Genomic DNA, 19460 nt, shown 5'->3' with positions numbered 1-19460 from the left:
CCACCCCACACCCCAGGGCTTTGTTCTCACTGTGGTAATACTCTCTTTCCTGTCTAGTCACAGTGGCATTTCTTGCTGCTCAATCAAATGCAAGGCCCTTACAGTGAGTGTGCTCTGATGTTAATTTATCTGTCCAGACACAGAACCAGCCTTGTAAACGTCATTGATGTAGCAGTGTTAATGCACTGATTAACTCCCAAGCATGCACAAAAGCACTGCAGAGAGATGTGTTTTAGTCCCTATCATCTGTTAGTATGGCTTTTATGCCCAGCAGTAAGGCTTCGTACAGTGTACAGAGTAGCTTTCCTGGTGTACACTATGTTCTACTGTACACTGCTTGACAATTAAGAAAACTATTGAGGCTAATAAAAACACATGCCTCACACTTGTTAAACTTCGGAACATTTCCTATTTCACTGCTTATTTTTGTAGATCCTCCTAGCTCCTGCTGCGGCTGAAAACCTGACAAAATTTTTGTTGCGATGCTGAAGACCAACAAGCAAACACAAAACAGACTCTGTAGACTGAAACAAGAGTTTACTAAAAGATTATCATCAAACTGCACGTGGTAAAAGATGGGATATGGTGTATATGAACAAATCAAACATCCTACCATCAGAGCAGTGTCTGGAGTAAGATAATGCATACAAGAAAATGAAATTAATGAGGCAGTTTTCACTTCAGACAATTCTACAGCTTTCCCACCAATTTTGCAAACTGACAGGTCTTAAAATCAATGAGTCATTCAAGAGACCCCAAAACATTGGTACAGCTTCTAGGAAAGGGAGATTATACCAAGAAAGGACCAAGGATTCAAACTAGATTGTGAAAGTACTTTATTTCACTGTGAGAATGGGAAAGGAGAACAGTGGGACATGCAAAACCCAAGAATTTGTAATTTCCTTCCCAGAGACTAAAAGAAACTTTTAACAGAAATATACTGGGTTCTCCAAATGCACTGTACTGAGTGCATTTTGTTTCTGAAATTGAAAGCATGGACTTTTCATAAAAACACCAAACCAATGAAGAGAGAGAGAAATGATAAACCATTTCTTACAGGCCAAAGGCTGACAACTGAGCATGGACTTAAGTTTTACCTTGGAAGACTCTCTTCGCTTCAGTGTATGAGAGGAGGAAAGGAGGCTCTTTCCTCCTTTCTATCTCTTTCTCTTTAGCATGGACCAAGATGGCCTTCAAATTAGACAATACTGAAAGCCTTGTAAAAGCCTCTCAGCTGAGCAGAATTTGTATTAAAAAAAAAAAAATTAAAAATTGTCTACCAAATTGGAGATCCACTTTCTGAGGAGGAAAGTTACTAGTGAGAAAACCGTCTTTGCTACTGGATAAAACTATGGCTCTAGTAACAGTGACTCATGCTGAGAATTACTCTAGATATTGGAACTTACTGCTAATCTCTGTTTGTCTGGTTCAAATTCTTCTATATAACTGTTTTAAACAGCTTTACGTTAAGTAAAATTTCAAAACGTTTGTTGTCGGGTTTGGTCTCCTCACCCGAGCTTAAAAGATAGTAAAAAGTCTTTTTTCTCTCTGAAAGCCCCAAGCCAGGTCGCGAGAAAGAAGCAGAGTCCTCAAGGTCTTGTTCTCTTGATATTTCATGTGGTTTATTGTTTCATATCTTAAAAAGTTCTCTGTGCCCAGCCAAGATCTGAACAGCAGCTAGGACACGAGGCGATTCCTCCCACAGTGGGACGTCGTAGTCCCTTTATACAGAAATTTACGTATCACCTGTTTACACTTTTATTCCAATACCTATCACCTATACTAAAATGGTCAACTTTACTCTAATCCAATCTCCTTAAACTACTTTGTGCCACTGTCACCAAAAGATGGAGGCCAGGGGAGAAGAACGAAGAACTAAGGGCAACACCCTAAATCCTCCATCTTGTCCCCCATGTACCTATATTCTAAAAACTCAAAACTACATCATTTCTCATCCTATACCAAACTAAACTACTTTTTTCACATCTTTATGGTTTGTAATTGTTCCCGAAGTGTTGGAAGTCATTCCCATGGACTGAAGTCAAAGGCAGTGTCCTCCTGAGCTCTGTGCCAGGGTCTCCAACCTCCCTGTACAGCTCCAAAACCCCCCTGCACAGATCTCAAACCCTCTTACTCAGGTCTGTGGCCTCCCAGGGCATCCAGAGGAATGCCCTGGACTCCGACAGTTTGTTGCCAAAACACTTTAACCCATCCCAAAGATAAATCCTTATAGATGTTACAGACTTGGAAGGGTATCTTCTTGTTTTTCCTTAAGAGAAATATGAATATCTGAATGTCTGAAATTAGGTGAACATAGATTTATTTTGTTTCTGTATACAAAATCAGATGAAAATAGTTAACTTAAAATTTAGATCAAAACTTAGTCACTCTATTTCTATCAAGAGTTTTGTTAAAAAGCCAACACACACATTGACACCAACAGTCTATTTTCTCTCTCCCACTGAATTAAAAAATTTAAGAGTTTAAGGATCATCCACAGTTTGCATGAAATTCAGCACTGATTTGATACTGTAATTGATCTCATCTCTCTTTTATGCCTATTCACCTAGTTTCTCTTTTCCTCCACCCCTGTTCTCAGTGTACAATAAAGCTTATCTGGTATTTTTAAGGGTAAAATGATTCATTTCACCATTTCTAAAAAAACAGTGCAATAGTCGTACTAGAAGTATCCCCTTCTGAAACTCAATGAGTCTTTACCACAAGACTTAGTTAGAAAAGCCTAAATGGACAAAATTCCATATACATCTGGTATAATTAAAAGACAGGAAATTTGAACACACATTTGTAGACCAAAGGTTTTTAAGGTTGCTTTTAGATTACCAAACATTTTCATATAAAACAATCAATAAAAATCGAAGTTTATCCCCTTTACATGCACCCCCTTCTCCCTTCCCCATCGTTACCTGCCTTCTGTCAATAGTAAAGTTAACATTGCAAGCCCACTCCTCCATCCCTTCCCAAATTGCACATTAAGACACGGACTTAAAAAAACAACATAACGCTTCAAGTATGCTTCATGCCAATCATCAATAAGAGTCATAACATTACTGAAAAAGTACACTTATTCTTCAAAAGCCTAAGGAGGACTTCCTGCGGAGTATGATCAAACAACATCTTAAATAAGAAATAACCCCTCCAACTCAATATGTATAGTGACTTTTCAAAAAGAGTAAAGTGTAAAATTTTCTTTGGATTTAAAGAAACAGTATTAATATTTACCATCGGAATAAGAAATAACCCCAATAGTTTTTCAGTGCCGCACAAACTGTGCACATGAAACAGTAAGTCATAAAGATACTACTGTTTAGCTCTACACATAGAGACTACATGTGGCATACAAGCATACACATGACATACTGGCCTGTCTAGCAACAAGATACATCTTTTTAGTCTGGTAAACCTGAATAAACCTTTGCATCCAGAAGTATTTTTTTAAATTATTATTTTCTCTTTTAATTTGGGAATTTGGATTTTTAATATAAAGCTAATGATTTCATCAAGAAACCATCAGCAATATGAGAGCATGAAGCACTGATGTGAAACCGAGTACACATCCTCTCATTTGATTATGCATAAACAAGGATCCTGATTTTAAGAAATAATGGATGGTATGAAAGAATACTTATTTCCATACACAAGAAATTCTTCTGGAAACACAACAAGGTTATCGAACAGATACCAAAATCTGCAAAGTTTAAAAAAAGTATATGCGCATGTATGTGTGTGTGTGTATATATATATACAAGTGTGGTATACGTGTATACATAAACACACACATACAGATGATCTCATACATGTATTTATTCCGTGTATTTATTTAACTGTATAACAACCTTTTTTTTATTTTCAAATAAAAGGTTTTTAATTTAGCAGTTGTAAAAAACCAAACTTAATCAGAAAAAAAATCCCCAAAACAAACTAAGCAGAACATATACTATATGAACAAACAAAAAGGTTATGCAAAAAGTTTTATGGTAGAAGCGAGTCACACACTGGCAGCAGAAGAGTGTTGAAACTTGAAATAATAAATAGCTCCAAATTAAGAATTTTCTACAACATTTTCTTTGAAGACAGGACCATTACTTTTTCTTTTATCATGAGCTCCTGCAGAACACCTTCACTCTAATATATATTTAGTTTTGCAACATTTAAACAGACACAAGAATGTAGACTGCAAGAGTTGCCAGATTCAGGACAGTATACATAACATTTTTTGTTAGAAGTCTTATTGGTTTATTCACTGAGGCTAGACAGCAAATCATATGAAACCTATTTGGTGCACTTTTGAACCATGATCAATGTCAATAAGTGGATAGAAACAAGGACCTGCAGTCCAACTTTCTGTGGTCCAATCCACTGTGATAGACGGGAAATGAAATATAGGACCACTGTTTGGTCGCCAAGTTTGTATCTTGCTTCCTGGAATTGCAGAGGTGGTTGTAGTGTTTCAATTGACTAAAAAAAGATAGAAAGAAGTGGAATTTTAATATGAATAAGGTTACTGGGCTTGTGAAAATACTGCACCGAAAGAGCACACAAGGGACCCCACTTCTTGCAATATCTGGTAGTGTCACTGAGTGACTCATTGACTTCAGGATAAATGTATGCAATAATAAATAGATCAGTTATGTAGTAAGGCAGTGTGTTGAACATGCATTCATTGTGTGGATTTGAACGCCACAGAGAGAGATACATGATACCATACACATTCATTAAGAACAAGTATTTTTGTTTGTTTTTCAAGGCTATCCAGGCAAACTTCCAGAGCATTTTCTTTTTGAGAAGAGTGGTCCTCTGAGTCTGGTCACTTTTTCTCTCCCTTATCAAGAGACTGGCTTTAAGGAAAAATAAAAGCTGAAAAGGTTTTTGGTTTTCTGTTTTTTTTTCTCCTCCCTTTTGGTCGCGTCATTCTGCACAAATCATTTAAAGAACAGTTTTTGACAGACAGCCATATGCTGAATCCTCAGGAGGTTCCAGATGTTTCCAGATAACTCTGTAGTTTACGGACTGTGGTTTTGTCCAGTGAACAAAGATCAAAGTCAAAGGTTGTATTTGTGATATGAAAGTGTCCAGTTTCTTCTATAAGATTTACTATCTGAAAGAAAAGATGGAGTTAGAAATTCCAGAAGTTCTACATGCCCACTGTAAGTATAAACAAGTACCATATGACCTAACATGAGCCAAATTGCCCCAGTACCTGTAGGTTTAACCATCATCCTTATCATTCAACTTCCTTTCTGACATGCATTATTATCCAGATTACAGTACCTTGGGTTTATTTTTAGGTCATCATCAACCATAATGTCAGCATACCCATCTACTGTTCCAGCAAACATCAGCATTGACAATATATTTTTCAAATGTTCAAAGAAAATCTGCTTATTTTCTAATTCAGTTAAAAAAAAAAAAAAAAAAAAAAAAAAAAAAAAAAAAAAAAAAAGGGAAGGAAGAGGGCAACATTATACCCTTAACTCCAAACAAATAATTTAAAAAATCCCTGGTAGATTTCTGGAATCTTTATTATGTGCATAGCTACTAAGCAGGTTATATATAAGAAATAAATGGCACAAGCCTTTCTGCAAGCAAGGAAAATAAATCCTTAGAGAATCCAGTCCACATTAAAAAGAAAAAATATATATACAAGAGCTCTTACATGAACTGTTAGTTCACACACTAGGAGTTACTTTCTGAGTAAGAAAGTTAATTTTTTTTTTTTTTTTTTTTTTCCCAAATTAACCATGGAAGGACTCCCGGCAAGGTCATAACATCACTTAGGTTGTAGGGTCTTCATCCTTGGAGTTTTCCAAAGTCATGTGACATAGTCCCAGGCAACTGGCTCTACATGTCCCTGTGACCTCTTGAGATTTCTTCCAACCTTAACCATCCTCCGATTCTGTGAAATCAGTAGTAGATACCTAACTTGTGCCTTTCTGCAGTTGTGACATTTTTAGTCTCTAAACTGTAGTCTTTATTTTTGAAGAGTGGTCATACCCAACATAGAACTGCTGCAAAAATAACTCCAGATACCTTAAATTCCAGAATGCACACCTACCTTGAAAAAAAACCTGAGCACCTTGAAAAGGCAAAGCACTATCTGTCAGAGAGGGGCTAACACAGTGCCAACACACGGTTGCAATATATCTCTTATGTGCTGTTTCATTCCAAGAGATTAACATGCCAAGAGCACACTGAAAGGCACCCCAGCCTAAAGTAGCCTCTGGGTAGCTCACGGACTGACAGAACAACACTGTTCTCAGTCCTTCCAACCACCCCTCATGCAGCACTCAGGCTACACTCCAAATCCTGTCTGCAACCTCCAATTTGAAAACCATTTAGTTCTGGGGCTTCCACATACACTGCCACTGAAACACTGCTGTGAGATGTTCCTTGATTGTTTTGAGCTTTGTTACTCTGACCACAATTTCTTTTCCACAGCTCGAGGAGATATAGATGTACACATTTATGGGTTACAGAATGTACCTTAAGATGACAAATCTGGCAGGAATAACCAACTTCAGAAAGGACAATGAATTTAAACTAAATATTTTCTAGGTTTCCACTCTCCATGTCATTATATAAACAGATATTTTTTCTTCTTAGACCACAGAAGTAAAGACTGTGTTGATGATAAGTGAAATACAAAATGTGTATTGTCAGGCATGGAATGACACAGCCCAGGACAGAATAAATAGAATGGACACACGATAAAATAATAAAAGGGAAATGCTTGTTACAATAAAAATCTCCCTTTTCAATCTCCCTTTATTTTCAAAGGTGGGAACAATAAAAATAAAATCTGTTTAATTTGGTTTGCAGCTGCCCAAAATTCTGAAAGTACCTGGAAAAATCCTACTTTTATTAACACATGATTTAAATCTGTACCTCTTGCTTTCAATTCTTTTCATGTAGGAATTTTTAACCTAAAATTACTAACTTCATTTGTACTCTTGTTGATTCACAGATTCTTGTAACACTTTTCCATCCCCTATTGTTCTGCAATTGACATGAGGAAAAAAAATCCAGTGGGAGAAAACTGATACCAGAAGCAAACTTTGATACGTATTATTATTCTAATTTTTGGCACTCTTTTGAGCCTCATCTAAGAAAGAAGCAAAGGTAAGTAGTCAATCCAGCCTCTTTTTGTAAAGTGTGGAATCTACTCTTGGGCTTGCTATCTAAATATCCACTGTGAGACAAATAAATGGCTGCACAAGCTTACAGAAGTAAAAGCCAGTAAAATGCAGCTACATTGAACAACTCTGTCTATTGCTTTCTTGTGTTACTGTGGAAGGATATCACCCCTAGTAACCCCCACTGTAATATACTTGATTTTAGAAACAAAGATTATGTGGAAGTGTTAACACATGTATTTTTCAACAGTGCTGCATATTTTAAGAAATGGATAAGGACTTCTATTATCAGGTTCTGCTTTGGACTTTTAAGTTCTTGATCAAGGGAAACAAACATTTTAGACATATTCCTCCTCCAGCCCCTGAGACATACAGTCACTATGTCTGGGCACCTGGCAAATGACTGAAATGAACCCCAAATGCTCTAATGGATGCAAAAAAATGTATCAAGATAAACCCAGACAGCTCAATGAAAAACACCTGCCTGTGTGCCAGTCAATGAGAAATTCATGACTTACAGTGTTAGCATAAACATCCCTGTGCTATTCAGAAATTCTTCAAAAAGAATAAAAGGTAGAGATTAGTTGCTAAGAAGTCTGACAGTTCTAACATTAAAAACACAGCATTAAAATGTTTTATTCTGAGGCTCAGGCAGCAAAGGACAAAAATATCCCATTTGTTCCTGCTGCATAAGCTTTGCTTTTATGCTGTAAATTATGTCTCTGTTTACATAATGTCTCTCCAGCTCAGTTTCAACATTATCCGTCATAGTATAACTATTTATCAGCCTTTAAACACGAGAGTGTGTTTGTATAAGGAAGGCAAAGTGCAACTAATGATAGTCATTTTTCAATTTATGGAGGGTTTTCGGCCATGTGATAGTTTCCAGACCTCCAAGCTGCCTCTGGCAGAAAATTCTAAGAAGATAGTTGCCATCTGAAGTTAAGCACCTTGGGAACATGAGCAATGTAATTTTCAGCCATGCTGCATACTCTCAATTTCTTCCTTACACTCATGCTCCCTAATGCACTGGCTTTCAGAGTTTTTACCAGTGGAAGATATGACTTCTCATGCCTCAAAATAAGACATAAAATCTTACCAGAAATATTGTTGCCTTTTGTAGGGACATGCTAACATTTTCTGCACCGAAAATGCAGAGTTAGAAACACTGCTTTAGCCATCCAAATTTGAATATATTGGACATGCAGCATTAACTGCATCTGCATCTGACTGCAGACTCAGTTAAAAAAAGAAAAAAAGGAAAAGCCCTACCACTGTAAATTCCGACCTCTTTCTTTACAGTGAAACATGCAATTTGTTTGCAAATGTAATTTCAGCCCAATTTCTGTCTTGCCAATATTAATATAAAAACTGTTCACAGGACCAATTTCTTGGTCAAATGTTCTTCACATGTCTTCTCCCTCTTGGGCAATTCTTGTTTGTAAGTAGCACGTAAGATCAGAATTATTCCACTGTGTATCTGGGCACTTGCAGTGCAGTATCGCATCTCTCCTGTCTTCTCTTTTTCTCAGTTCCTTTAACAAAGTGTCTCAAAGAGAATGCCTCTCTTGGGAAAGAGCCACATTCACAAACTGATACATTTTTCTCATTTCCAATTTGGCTGTATTCCTGTTTGCTGTCATGCCTATGGACTTGGTAACAACTGAGATTGGAAAAAAAAAAGCCTTTAAAAAAAGAAAATCCTTCTCATATTCCTCAGTGTTAGTTTAAAAAGCCTGTGTTTTTACATATCGATGCCTTCACAGTTCTTCTGCAAGCCCCTTCTCTGAAAATTCCCTCAAAGTCTCTGTGCAAGAGACTTACCTGCCCTAACATAAACTAAAAAGATGACAGTTGCCATTCAGAAACACACAACTCCATCCCCATTCCACTTCAACATCAACACCTCTAAAACTCTTGCAGCTGTCTACAATTTTGTTGCATATTTTTGCATTTGATCCCTCTTCACAGGCAGTAACCACAACCCCGTCATGCAGTTTTGCACCTTGCTGTTCTCACCTTTGTGCTTTCTACAATCTGTAGGTATTTCTTAGTCTAGAAATTTCATATGATTTCTTAGAAACTTTCTCAGCTCTGTATCTTTGTAATTTCTGTGCACACTGGGTATTTTACATTAACTACATAGCTGCAAAGCAGTAAGGACATTTAAGATGGGACGGCAGATTATTTTTAATGCAGAGAAGCACTGATTCTCTGCAAGTTATCCATTCAGTATTGGGTAGATGTTGGGAGTTAGGTTTGTTCCTTCTTTCTCTAAAGAATTTTTTCCCCATAAGTTACCAAGGAGACCAAGTGTTGGATACTTGAGAGTACTTAATCAAAACAAAGAGGCGGACAAAGTTGGAAGGGAGAGATAATGCAGGTAAAGGGCAGAGCTTGAGGCAGCTGCGGGCTGTTCTTTCTTCGGGTTCTGTTTGCGGGTTCAGAGAGAGAGAACGGCTGGGCTGTTGCTGGCTGGAAGAGTTTCACTGTGGCTAAAGGGATCAGTCCTGGGAAATCTCCTATCACCTATTAGGCCTGAATCCTGAGCCTTCTCTGCCACCCGCAGGAGCTGGGCCAGCCCTGCCTCGCCTTCGGCTTCTTCGGCGCTGCTCCTCTTGCTACAGTGTGACCCCGCACCCCCTGTCTGCCAGGACACCCTGCCATCCCAGCTACCAGCCTGAGACTTTCCACTGTTTCAGCTTGGTGCCCTGAGGATCCTGCAGGGGCACTGAGACCAAACTGCCCTGGGTTTTGTGAAACAAAGCCCTCAAAGTTCTTAGTACTGTTTTTCTGTTGTTACTAATGCTGTAGTTGAGTTGTTTTGTTTGTTTGTTTGTTTGCTTTGTAATACATACTAGTAAAGAACTGCTATTCCTATTCCCAAAAATTTTTGCCTAAGAGCCTCTGACTATAAATTTATAATTGGAAAAAAGAGAGGTGCTTTACACTCTCCATTCCAAGAGAAACTCCAGCTTTTACCTGGCAGATACCTGTCTTCCCAAACCAAGACAGATTTTGGCACCCAAGTGTGGGGCTTGAAGGCACTGACAAAAGAAAGGGGAAGAGAAATAGTGGTTCTTAACTAACCTAGGACTTTCTTTTGTGTGTGTTGTATATAAAAACCTAATTAGGCAGGATCATGTGGTCTAACTTACTCTGGTTTGGATGGCACGTGGTTGTGGCTGTACTCCTCCCATTTGCAGGCCCTTATCTAAACGTGGGCCCTATAACTAAGGCTACGGTGACTGTGATCGAGTTTGTTTTATGGGTGGATAAGGTGAGGCATTCATGGATTTTTAACTTCCTCTGGAAGGCAGGCACATGGATACATGGCTATCACATACTAAGTGTATGTTTTTGGGGTTACTTTAAGAATGGTACTTTCTGTGAGAAAATGACAGCAGGGGAAGTTTTCTCCCAGCCCTTCACCCAGTCTTTTGCGCCTACCCCACCAGCTTTTGAAGGGTTTAAGTTCTCTCTAGATACTACCCAAGTGCTGCTAATACAAGTGTTGCTAATAGTCATAGCCTATTCAATAGTTTTCAGAGATAAGGTGAGGCCAACTTGGATCACCGCACAGACACCTACCCCAGAGACTAGGGATACTGCCAGGCAGTCTGAGCCTGTCCCACAGACTGGAAATACTGTCATGGCATCTGACACTGCCCCAGAGACTGAGGATACTGCCATAGGGCCTGACCCTGCCCCACAGCCCATCTCAGAAATGAACCACCCAGAGTGGGTGGGCATTCTGGTGAAGGAAATACGTGAGATGGGCCAGGTGCTGAAGGAATACACCTCCCCAGCTGGTGGAAAACCCTCCCCCTGCCCTGTAAAGGAAGAGTCTGATGGTGCACCAATAGAACCGACAGACGGTACAACTGTCCAGGTTCCAGCTGAACCACAGGAGCAGCCACAGCCAGCAGCAGTCACCCCTGTGGAAACAAGGAAGTCTAAGATAAAATCAGAGCCCCCAGGTAAAAAGAATAAGAAAGGAGGGCCCTCACAACCCGCAGGACAAACAGAGGTTGAGATCATCACTGAGTCTCTGTCGTATGAAAGTCTCCGTAACCTACACAAAGACATTGCACGACGGGGACGTGAGGCTTATACAGCCTGGCTGCTTCAGGTCTGGGACCTTATGGGTACAGGTGTACAACTGGACGGTAGTGAAGCAAGGAATTTGAGACCCTTGACCAAGGACTCAGGCATAAATCAGGTATTTGTAAGAGAGCCAGGCCCCTTTTCCCTCTGGAGGCAGCTTTTAATGAGTATAAGGGAGAGGTTTGTCCACAGAGACAAAGTGCCACAGTACCATCATAACACAGACTGGAAGACCCTCGAGGAGGGGATCCAAACGCTGAGAGAAGTGGCAGTATTAGAAGTACTCTTTGGAAGGAGCGGACAGCACGATAATGACCCTGACAAGGTTAGATGCACAAGGCACATGTTGTGGACGCTGGCAACTCATGGACCACGTGACTATACCGTATTCATTGCCACAATCAATCCTGATGCTAAGCAAGAGACACTGGGTTCTGTAGCCAACAAGGTCAAGAGTTATGAAAGTATGATCAATGGCCCAATGCAGGCTCATGTCTCTGCTGCGGTGAAGGAACTCAAAGAGGAGATTAGAGAGGTGAGAGAAGAGATGAGAAAGAACCATTCCCATGTGGCACCGGTGCGAGTCACAGACCCCAGAGCCAACGTCCCCCAGCTAGAGAGAGAGAGTACCCTCCATGAGCTGAACTGTGGTCCTTCCTGTGCAACCATGGAGAAGACATGGGAAGGTGGGATGAGAAGCCCGCTTCAGCCCTGGCAGCATGGGTGCATGAGCTCAAGAAGAGAAACACTCACCGAAGGGTTTCCACTAAAATGAAAGTAGTCTCAGCCTCCCATGATCGGGCCACCAGGTATTATAGAAGTGAGGACGATATGTTGGATCCCCTTGAAAGAACCTCTAATATGTATGTTGAAAAAGAGAATAATGACCAGTGCTAGAGAGGCCCTGCCTCTAGCCAGGAAGAGGCATGGGAAAACCAGGTCTTTTGTACTGTGTGGATTCGATGGCCTGGCACATCAAAGCCACAAAAATATGAAGCTTTGGTAGATACTGCGTCGCAGTGTACTCTAATGCCATCGAGACACGTGGGGGCAGAACTGATTTCCATTGCTGAAGAGATGGGGGGATCACAGGAATTGACTCTGTTGGAAGCCGAAAGGAGTGGCAGAAGAGCAAAGTCAAGGGACCTGCTCAAGAGATCCAGTTCCTGGAAGTAAAGTGGCAAGATGGACAGCGGCAGATTCCCACTGAAGTCATTGATAAGATCACAGCAATGTCTCCACCAACCAGCAAAAAGAAAACACAAGCTTTCCTAAATGCTGTAAGTTTTTGAAAAATGCACATTCCAAAATACAGCCAGATTGTGAGCCCTCTCTACCTGGTTACCCGCAAGAAAAACGATTTCCACTGGGGCCCTGAACAGCAACATACCTTTACCCAGATCAAGCAAGAAATTGCTCACACAATAGCCCTTGGCCCAGTCAAGATGAGACCAGATGTGAAGAATGTGCTTTACTCCGCAGCCGAGAACAATGGTTTGTCCTGGAGCCTTTGGCAGAAAGTGCCTAAAAAGACTTGAGGCCGACCACTGGAATTATAGAGTCGAAGTTACAGAAAATCTGAAGCCAACTACACTCCCACAGAGAAAAAGATCTTGGCCGTCTATGAAGGAGTTCAAGCCGCCTCAGAAGTGATTGGCACAGAAGCACAACTCCTCCTGGCACCCCGACTACAAGTGCTAGAGTAGATGTTTAAAAGAAAAACTCCCTCCACCCACCGTGCCACCGACGCCACATGGAGCAAATAGACTGCCCTCATCACACAGCACGCCCGTATTGGAAATCCAAATCGCCCTAAGATTATGAAAATAATTACAAATTGGCCAGAAAGAGAAAACTTTAGTCTCACGGACAAAAAAGAACAGGAACAAGTGACATGGGCTGAAGAAACTCCTCCATACAACCAACTACCAGCAGAAGAAACACACTATGCTCTTTTCACTGACGATTCCTGTTACATCGTAAAAATGAACCGAAAGTGGAAAGCAGCCGTATGGAGCTCCACGTGACAAGTTGCAAAAGCCACCAAAGAAGAAAGAAGATCAAGTCAACTTGCTAAACTCAAAGCTGTTCAATTAGCCCTTGACATTGCTGAAAGAGAGAAGTGGCCAAAGCTCTACCTCTACACTGATTCGTGGATGGTAGCCAATGCTCTGTGGAGTTGGCTGGAAAGGTGAAAAAAGGCCAGCTGGCAGCGTAGGGGAAAACCAATCTGGGCTGCCGATAAATAGAAAGACATTGCCACTCGCGTAGAGAAGCTACCTATGAAAGTCCGACATGTAAATGCCCATGTTCCCAAGAGTCAAGCTTGGGAACATGAAGTCAATGAAGAGCACCGAATCAACAAGCAAGTAGATCAGGCTGCCAAAATAGAAGTGCCAAAGACAAATTTAGATTGGCAACACAAAGGAGAGTTGTTCCTAGCTCAATGAGCCCAAAATGCCTCAGGTCATCAGGACAGAGATGCCACCTATAAGTGGGCCTAAGACCAAAGGGTAGATTTAACTATAGACAATATTTCTCAAGTTATCCATGACTGTGAGCCATGTGCTGCAATCAAGCAAGCCAAGCAGGCAAAGCCATTATGGTATGGTAGGCAGTGGTCCAAATATAAATATAAAGAAGACTGGCAAATTGACTACATCACCCTTCCCCAAACCTGCCAGGGCAAGCGCTACGTGCTAATCATAGTAAAAGTCACCACTGGATGGTTAGAGACCTACCCTATGCCTCATGCTACTGCCCGGAACACCATCCTAGGCCTGAAAAAACAAGTCCTGTAAAAACATAGCAACCCTGAGAGAATCCAGTCAAACAGTGAGACCCATTTCAAAAATAGTCTTAAAAGCACCTGGGCTAGAGAACATGGCATTGAGTGAGTGTACCATATTCCTTACCATGCACCAGCGGACAAGAAAGTTAAACAGTGCAATGGCCTGCTTAAAACTACCTTGAAGGCACTGGGTGGGGGAAGTTTCAAGAACTGAGATATTAATTTAGCAAAGGCCACCTGGTTGGTGAACACTTGAGGTTCCACGAACCAAGCAGGTCCTGCCCAATCTGAGCCCTTGCGAACAACAGATAGAAATAAAGTTCCAGTAGTACACATAAGAGGTATGCTGAAAAAAACTGTTTTAATTAATCCTACCTCCAGCAAAGACAATCCCATCCGTGGGGCTGTCTTCTCTCAGAGACCAGGTTGCACCTGGTGGGTGATGAAAAAGGATAGAGAAACCCAATGCACGCCTCAAGAGGACCTTTTTTTGGAGTGAACTACCCATGACAATGTGTCTGTATCCATATTTGCATGTGCAAATATATATATATGTGTATGCATATGTATATATATATATATGTATATGTATATGTATATATATATATGGTTTAAACTCAATGGAATATGTTAGTATGGAAGAAAAAATTCGGGGTGGATAATGTTGGAAGTTAGGTTTGTTCCTTCTTTCTCTAAAGAATTTTTTCCCCATAAGTTACCAAGGAGACCAAGTGTTGGATACTTGAGAGTACTTAACCAAAACAAAAAGGTGGACAAAGTTGGAAGGGAGAGATAACGCAGGTAAAGGGCGAAGCTTGAGGCAGCTGTGGGCTGTTCTTTTCGCAGGTTCAGAGAGAGAGAACGGCTGGGCTGTTGCTGGCTGGAAGAGCTACACTGTGGCCAAAGGGATCCAGTCCTGGGAAATCTGCTATCACCGGTTCGGCCTGAATCCTGAGCCTTCTCTGCCACCCGCAGGAGCTGGGCCAGCCCTGCCTCGCCTTCGGCTTCTTCGGCACTGCTCCTCTTGCTACAGTGTGACCCTCCACCCCCTGTCTGCCAGGACATCCTGCCCCTGCCTGCCGGGACACCCTGCCATCCCAGCTACCAGCCTGAGACTTTCCACTGTTTCAGCTTGGTGCCCTGAGGATCCTGCAGGGGCACTGAGACCAAACTGCCCTGGGTTTTGTGAAACAAAGCCCTCAAAGTTCTTAGTACTGTTTTTCTGTTGTTATTAATGCTGTAGTTGGGTTGTTTTGTTGGTTTTTTTTTTTGTTTTTTTTTTTTTTTTTGCTTTGTAATACATACTAGTAAAGAACTGCTATTCCTATTCCCAAAAATTTTTGCCTAAGAGCCTCTGACTATAAATTTATAATTGGAAAAATGAAGGGTGGTTTACACTCTCCATTTCAAGAGAAACTTCAGCTTTTACCTGGCAAATACCTGTCTTCCCAAACCAAGATAGAGAATATTTCTGTGAATGGATAAAATCATATGAACTAATGAGTTGCAGAACATCAAGGGATTAAAGATATTAAAACTAAACTCTTCTGTTTTACAGCAGCATAGTCCATTCACTAGTGCAGGCAGGCTAACAGGTAAGTAACTCAGCTTTTCCACTGACTCCTGGTAGATCTCTCTAGCCAGCATTGTGCTGCTCCCAGCAGAACTGAACCACTGTCCCAGCCTGAACAGCCTGGCCATAAATCCAGCTTTCACTGGGGCTATACCAACAGCCTGCAAACACTCTGAAACACGGGAAACAATCCGCAAGAACAATTACCCCCAGGAAGGCAACACCAGTCCTACATCAACCAAACTTTCATAATGTAAATAATAATGTATAAGTAATCATGGATTACAGCATTAGAATGCCTCATTCCTAATGCAAGTTGTGAGGCAAACTTTGTAAGTAAATGCTTTCTCTGGTTTGATAAATTGTCTCAAGAGAAAAAGGAGTCTAGTGTAAAATGCACAAGAATATACTACTCTTTTACAATTATTCAGAATAGAATACTCTAAGCTTCCAGCTCAGTTATGTTTGTTTTCACACAATTTTTCCTTGTATTAGTAACTTCCCACAAAGTTTACTATAACAGTACTCCAATATTAGAATGAACACAATTTAGTGGGCAAAAATACTTCCTCATCACCAAATAAATGCCGCCAATGAGAAAGAGAATGAGGAGTTCAACTTGAAGCACTCTATTTACTTTGAAAATATTTCTTAGGATGGCTGAATAATTCCAATTGGAAAGGATTTTTACTAGTCCCAGCCCCTGCTCAGGGCAGACTCAGTTGTGGAGTCAGATCTGGCTGGCTACTCCAGGCTTATCCTGTCAGGATTTCAGAAGCTCTAGACCACCATCATAGGGAAGAAAAGAAGGTTTCTTGCCTGTTTTTATATTTGCTCTGCACAAAATGTTTTGGAGTTGATTTTCTTTTTCAAAATTCCCCATGAAGCCATGTAAGCCCTATGGTCTGCAGGCTGTCAAAACAGCCCCAGTGAAAGCTGAGTTCATGGCCTGACTGCCCAGGCTGGGACAGTGGCTCAGTTCTGCATTGGTAACAGCAGTACTGGCCATGGATGTGTATCAGAAGCTATACCATTTGGAAGCTATGCCTTGGATAACTGGGCAAGTGAGTGCTCAGGAAGAAAAGACAGGGTGGGAATTTACAACACAGTGACTTTTTCAGATACGATTTTAATGTGAACTCTTTGAGAATCAATGAATAATGTGAAGTGGACAGGGTGTTGCAATTCTATATTTAAGCCTCCTGCAAAATAATTTCCTAATGTAGATAAAAAGTTGGCTCTGCCACCATTCTGAAAGCATGCTTTGTTTTGTAGGAAAAGGAAACTTGGGAGGCAACAGTACATTAAATATGAAGGGTAACCAATACGCATCACTGTGTGTTGTAAGACAAAATGTGACAAAGCTATCAGAATCCATGTTCAATTAAGAATATGCTCAACTAAGATTTTCCTTTTCAATGACCTCTCAATAGTTTTCTCATCTTTACCCACAACATGGAGCCTGAGTTAACGAAGTGGTTAATGCTGGAGCTTGCAAAATATTGGTAACACACTTAGTTGAGAAATTCAACAAGTGATTGCAATCATTTAGAAGTGGCAAAAATTCTCCTCTCTACAACATCTCAAAAACTGGGACATAGTTGTGCTAAACATAATAAAACCATCTGTGCTACAATTGCATCTACTTTCTTGACTGTACTTACTGTTTAATCTTCAGAATTTGCAATCCAATAGCCCCTGACAATATCACCCAAAACCAGGAATACTTTTTGGCTCTTGCTATTGCATAACCTTTCAATAAATCTGGAGCCATTTTGGTTTGGACACATTCATATTTATTTCATTCTGTGACTTCAGAAGATTCAACAAATATATTATGTTTTTCTTCAAAGTGGGCTTTGAGTTGAATTCTATGTTTTCTGCTTGCTATAGAAAAAAACCCACTTTGGTTGTTTCTGAGATAAGGCTGGTCATTTTCAGGAAAGAAGCAACAAGATTTTTATCAAGTCTCAATGCACAACTATGTCCATCTTCCCATCCTGCTTTCATAACTATTGATACAGTATGTTAAGAAACATTATAACAAACTGGTGAAAAATTATCTCAGGCATTTTTAAAAAAAATTATCATTTAGAGAGACAACATAGTTGCACACTTTATTAAGTGCAAAGAAGTCCCCAAGCTGCAGTGTAAGAAGTAATAGACTTCCATGGACTATACAGGCTTGAAGGCTATTAAAATTGACACAGAGTTTTTAACCGATAACTGATAACAGAATTTTAAACAAAAGCAAAAAAAAATAGATGCAACTTCAGTTGTCACAATGAGCACACTGTGATAGTGCATTAAAATGCTTCTCACCTGCTGCAGTACATGTCTCTCTCTCAATGTCATTAATCTTCTGTGGAGCTCTACTAGTTCATCAAGATATGCCTAGAAATGAATTCCCCCCACAAACAGCTTGTGAATTATGTCATAGCAATGTAATTCATAAACTTCAGACATCTTCAAAACCAGTACAAATAGAAATCTTATTTGAAATCTTGGAATCATATAACATGATTATACTCTTTCAGCTCAGGAGCTGGAAGAGACCCAGAGGGATCACTAAGTCTAACTCCTGGACAGGACAATGCCAAGGGTCACAGGGCTGTGCCTGAGAGCACTGTCCATTCTCTGAACTTCTTAAATTCTGTCAGACTGGTGCTGTGACCAGTTTGCTGCAGAGCCCATTCCAGGGCCTGGCCACGCTCTGAGTGAAGAATCTTTTTCTAATGTCCAACCACCCTGACCCAGCTTCTGGCTATTTCCTCAGGTCCTGCCACTGGTCACCATGGAGAAGAAATCAGTGCCCGCCCCTCCTCTTCCTCTCAGGAGGTCTTCTCTCAGTCAATGAGTTCCCCCCCTGCAGTCTCTTTCCCAGGCTGGACAGACCAAGTGACCTCAGCAGTTCCTTGTAAACCTTCCTCTCTAGGCCCTTCCCCGTCTGTGCAGCTCCTCTTTGAATGCTCTCTAATAGCTTTAAATCCTTCTTAGAGTACAGCATCCAAAATTGCACACAGGACTTGAGGTAAGATAAAACTCTTCTTTGAGGTGTATTTTTTATTAATAGTCTGACATTCTCTAGCTTAATACAACACAAATATAAGTTTTTGTGTTTTTTTAAGATACTTCATGCTGACAGAAATCTTCATAGGTGGTCATTTGCTGTAGAAGATAATCTCTGTACCTCAACTATACCAAAAGGCATCAAAAGAATGGGGATGGCAAAACAGCATCTTCAGAAAACATATACCATCTTTCTGTGTAAGAACCAAACCCAAAGACTCAAAATCAAATCAATCTTTTTTCTCTAGAGGTATGTAATTATTTCTTTTGTGTCAACAGGGAGATATAAGAAAATAAAGACTAAGCAAGATTAATCCACAGCTAAATTCCTGCACTTCTTCCCTGGGATATTAAATATGTCCCACCTCTCCACCTTATCATCAACTTCTCCTTCAGCCTGAGACATCAAAATGTCTTTTTTATTTTTTTGCTTGTAAGCAGAAAGAGATATGGCACTCAACATAAGCAATCAAAACACAAACGAAAATATCAGAGCACTAAAAATCTAGGTACTGCAGATAAAAATCTAGATGCTGCAACTTCCATCTTGTGCCTCATGTTATCACAAAATTGACACAAATACCACCAAAATATAAGCTTTCCAAGAAACTTGTCCATAGTGGGCAACTGTGCTATGTTCGCTCCTGGAAAGATTGAGAACTCTTGCCCATAGCCAGTAGACAGATTTTAAATCAAACTATCTCAGTGTTAAATGACAACAGTTGCTTCATTTCATTTTAGTTAACATGCTAAATCACACTGCCACTTC

General features: G+C 40.3%; 1 protein-coding gene across 3 annotated transcripts in view; it reads right to left on the bottom strand.

Moving 5' to 3' along the window:
• Nucleotides 1-660: 660 nt before the first annotated feature.
• The window catches only part of MLLT3 (MLLT3 super elongation complex subunit), a 141530-nt gene continuing 122730 nt past the window's right edge, over nucleotides 661-19460 (bottom strand). For 2 of the 3 annotated variants that reach the window (XM_066180787.1, XM_066180789.1), the window contains 2 exons: nucleotides 17945-18016; nucleotides 661-5116 (listed from right to left, as the gene is read on the bottom strand). In XM_066180787.1, the coding sequence (XP_066036884.1) occupies nucleotides 4985-5116; nucleotides 17945-18016 (204 nt within the window). In that variant the 3' untranslated portion in view covers nucleotides 661-4984. The remainder of the gene's footprint in view (nucleotides 5117-17944; nucleotides 18017-19460) is intronic. The other variant, XM_066180788.1, reaches the window with a different exon arrangement.

This window comes from Chamaea fasciata, unplaced genomic scaffold (genome assembly GCF_029207755.1).
Source record: "Chamaea fasciata isolate MVZ Bird 193981 ecotype frontalis unplaced genomic scaffold, bChaFas1.0.hap1 SCAF_4, whole genome shotgun sequence".
Taxonomy (NCBI): domain Eukaryota; kingdom Metazoa; phylum Chordata; class Aves; order Passeriformes; family Sylviidae; genus Chamaea; species Chamaea fasciata.
The sequence above is the reverse complement of the archived record's forward strand: the minus strand, read 5'-3'. Positions and strand labels throughout refer to the sequence as shown.